At 39.0% G+C, this 2,012-nt stretch overlaps 1 protein-coding gene across 2 annotated transcripts in view; it reads right to left on the reverse strand.

The window, feature by feature from the left end:
• ak7b (adenylate kinase 7b) overlaps nt 1-2,012 on the reverse strand; it is a 44,551-nt gene that overhangs the window by 41,275 nt on the left and 1,264 nt on the right. For both annotated transcript variants that reach the window (XM_019888836.1, XM_019888835.1), the window contains exon 4: nt 1,359-1,453. In XM_019888836.1, coding sequence (XP_019744395.1) covers nt 1,359-1,453 — 95 coding nt within the window. The remainder of the gene's footprint in view (nt 1-1,358; nt 1,454-2,012) is intronic.

Below are 2,012 nucleotides of genomic sequence, written 5' to 3' on the forward strand. Positions count from 1 at the left end.
GTTAATTAAGTCACTACAATACACACAATAAGCTTTGCCTGCTACGTCAAAGCTTATTGTCCAAGAGCTTCTGTAACTTCGTCGAACTTGGAACCAATTTTAACCTTTACAGTGACTTTTCTGTCAAGCCAGTCCAATCGGAATTTATTCTTGACATTTGAGTCAATTTCTAGGATTAAAGACTCCTGATCTTTCGTCAAAAATTTCATAATTCCGCTCAAAACGATCCCAGAACAATGAATTTGCGAGACGAACAGGCCGCCATGAATCAGGTAAAACAATATGTTACATGCAATTTGATTGGTCCAATCGCTTGTAGTTAACCAATCGCTGGGCCGTTTATAATCGAGCTAAGACTTCCGCAACAAATAATGCCTTCAGTGATCTGATTAGTTGAAGCTTTCATACACGTCCAATCGCAGGGCTGTTTACAAAGGGAAAACGGAGAGACTGTTCGGGAGAGCTCGTGAAAACTCGACGATAAGGTACCTCACCGCCCCTAAAATTTTCTCAACGGATTTAGACGATTCACAAAAATGATCAATTTAAGAAATAAAACGGCGGATTTCCGCGGATCCGCGGAAAATTGCCATGTATGAGATAATTATTTGTTCTTTCTGTCACTATAAGTTGCTGGCATAGATAAAGGGAAAAAAATTCATTCTTTGTCATTAATAAATATTTTTCTCACCGATTAAGTGAAATGTGATCATTTCCAATGGCACACCATTACAGCTCTCATAGCACACTAATGTGCCCTGGCACGCTGTTTGGGAATCACTGTTCCAACCAAATTAAGTCAGACTTTCATGCAACGACTGAAGCATACACACATTGTTGTTCTGGTGGTCCGCGGACCATGCTTCAAAACTACTATAACAATGGTTCTTAACTGTTGTCAACCTGGGACACGTATTTTCCTTTGGTTGTAAAGCGTCGACCCATTTTTATAGATGTTAAGAACAATAAGGAGTGGGTGGTACCAATGATCTTATCCGCAGTCCTAACTGTCCATTGCTTTACTTTTTTTTGTGGTTCTTGGTGACAGCACCAAACCAGACTGATTTGATAAAGGTGTTTCCTGAAAGACCCGTCATTTCCATGAAGGTCTCGACGGCTGACACGGTGGCAGTTGGGCTACAGTCTTGAGCATGTTCAGCTCATGATTGTGTTGGCCACATGAGAGCACCAGTCCCTCAACACTCGATACCCATATGCAGACACCACCTTTGCTGAAGCAGATTACTGCAGTGCCATCTGCAACCTTCAGGACTTTGACAGCACGGTGTGTTCAGGTGCAGTTAATTTCTTCTCTATATATAAACAGCAGACGTAAGAACTCTTTACAAAATACTTACAGAACTGATTGCCTCACTGCATGCCCAAGTCATCACTGTAGAGATGAGGATAAAACACTTTGGTCGCTGAAAATGTGTTTTATTATCATAGAGAGCTGCAAATACACAAAACAGAAAACAGCTATTGTAAAATTTTGCTTAACTTTACTTAGAGTTGTGCAATCAGGTGTACCAATTGCATTTCATTAGCCACATAGCATATTTTTGGTTAAATTGTGATATCTACTTAACTTGACACTCCTTTACACTGCTGCATCATCATGCCTTGTCCTTGGCCAATCACAACACGTATTAGAATTCCAAAACACTATCTGCTTAAGTCAACTCTTTGGCAATTTTGATGATACAAACAAATAAGCAGAAATTATGAGAAGGAGAGCTCAGTTGTCCACAAGGGAACCAGTAGCTCTTCTCTTTGATTCATTTTCATCTGGTAAGAGTCCATGTTTCTTAATTTTTTCCAAGACACTATACATGATTTCACTCAATTAAATGGATTGTGAACTACGTATTTAAACTTTAAACCACATTTTTTCCCGGCAAGTAGCTAGCGAAGATTAGGATACACTGCTTATATTTTTCTTAAGGGAAAGATCTGGCCGGGATGGCCTAATTTATATTTAAAAAAAAAAAATATGTATATATATATATATA

This window comes from Hippocampus comes, unplaced genomic scaffold (genome assembly GCF_001891065.2).
Source record: "Hippocampus comes isolate QL1 unplaced genomic scaffold, H_comes_QL1_v1.1 scaffold254, whole genome shotgun sequence".
NCBI classification, from domain to species: domain Eukaryota; kingdom Metazoa; phylum Chordata; class Actinopteri; order Syngnathiformes; family Syngnathidae; genus Hippocampus; species Hippocampus comes.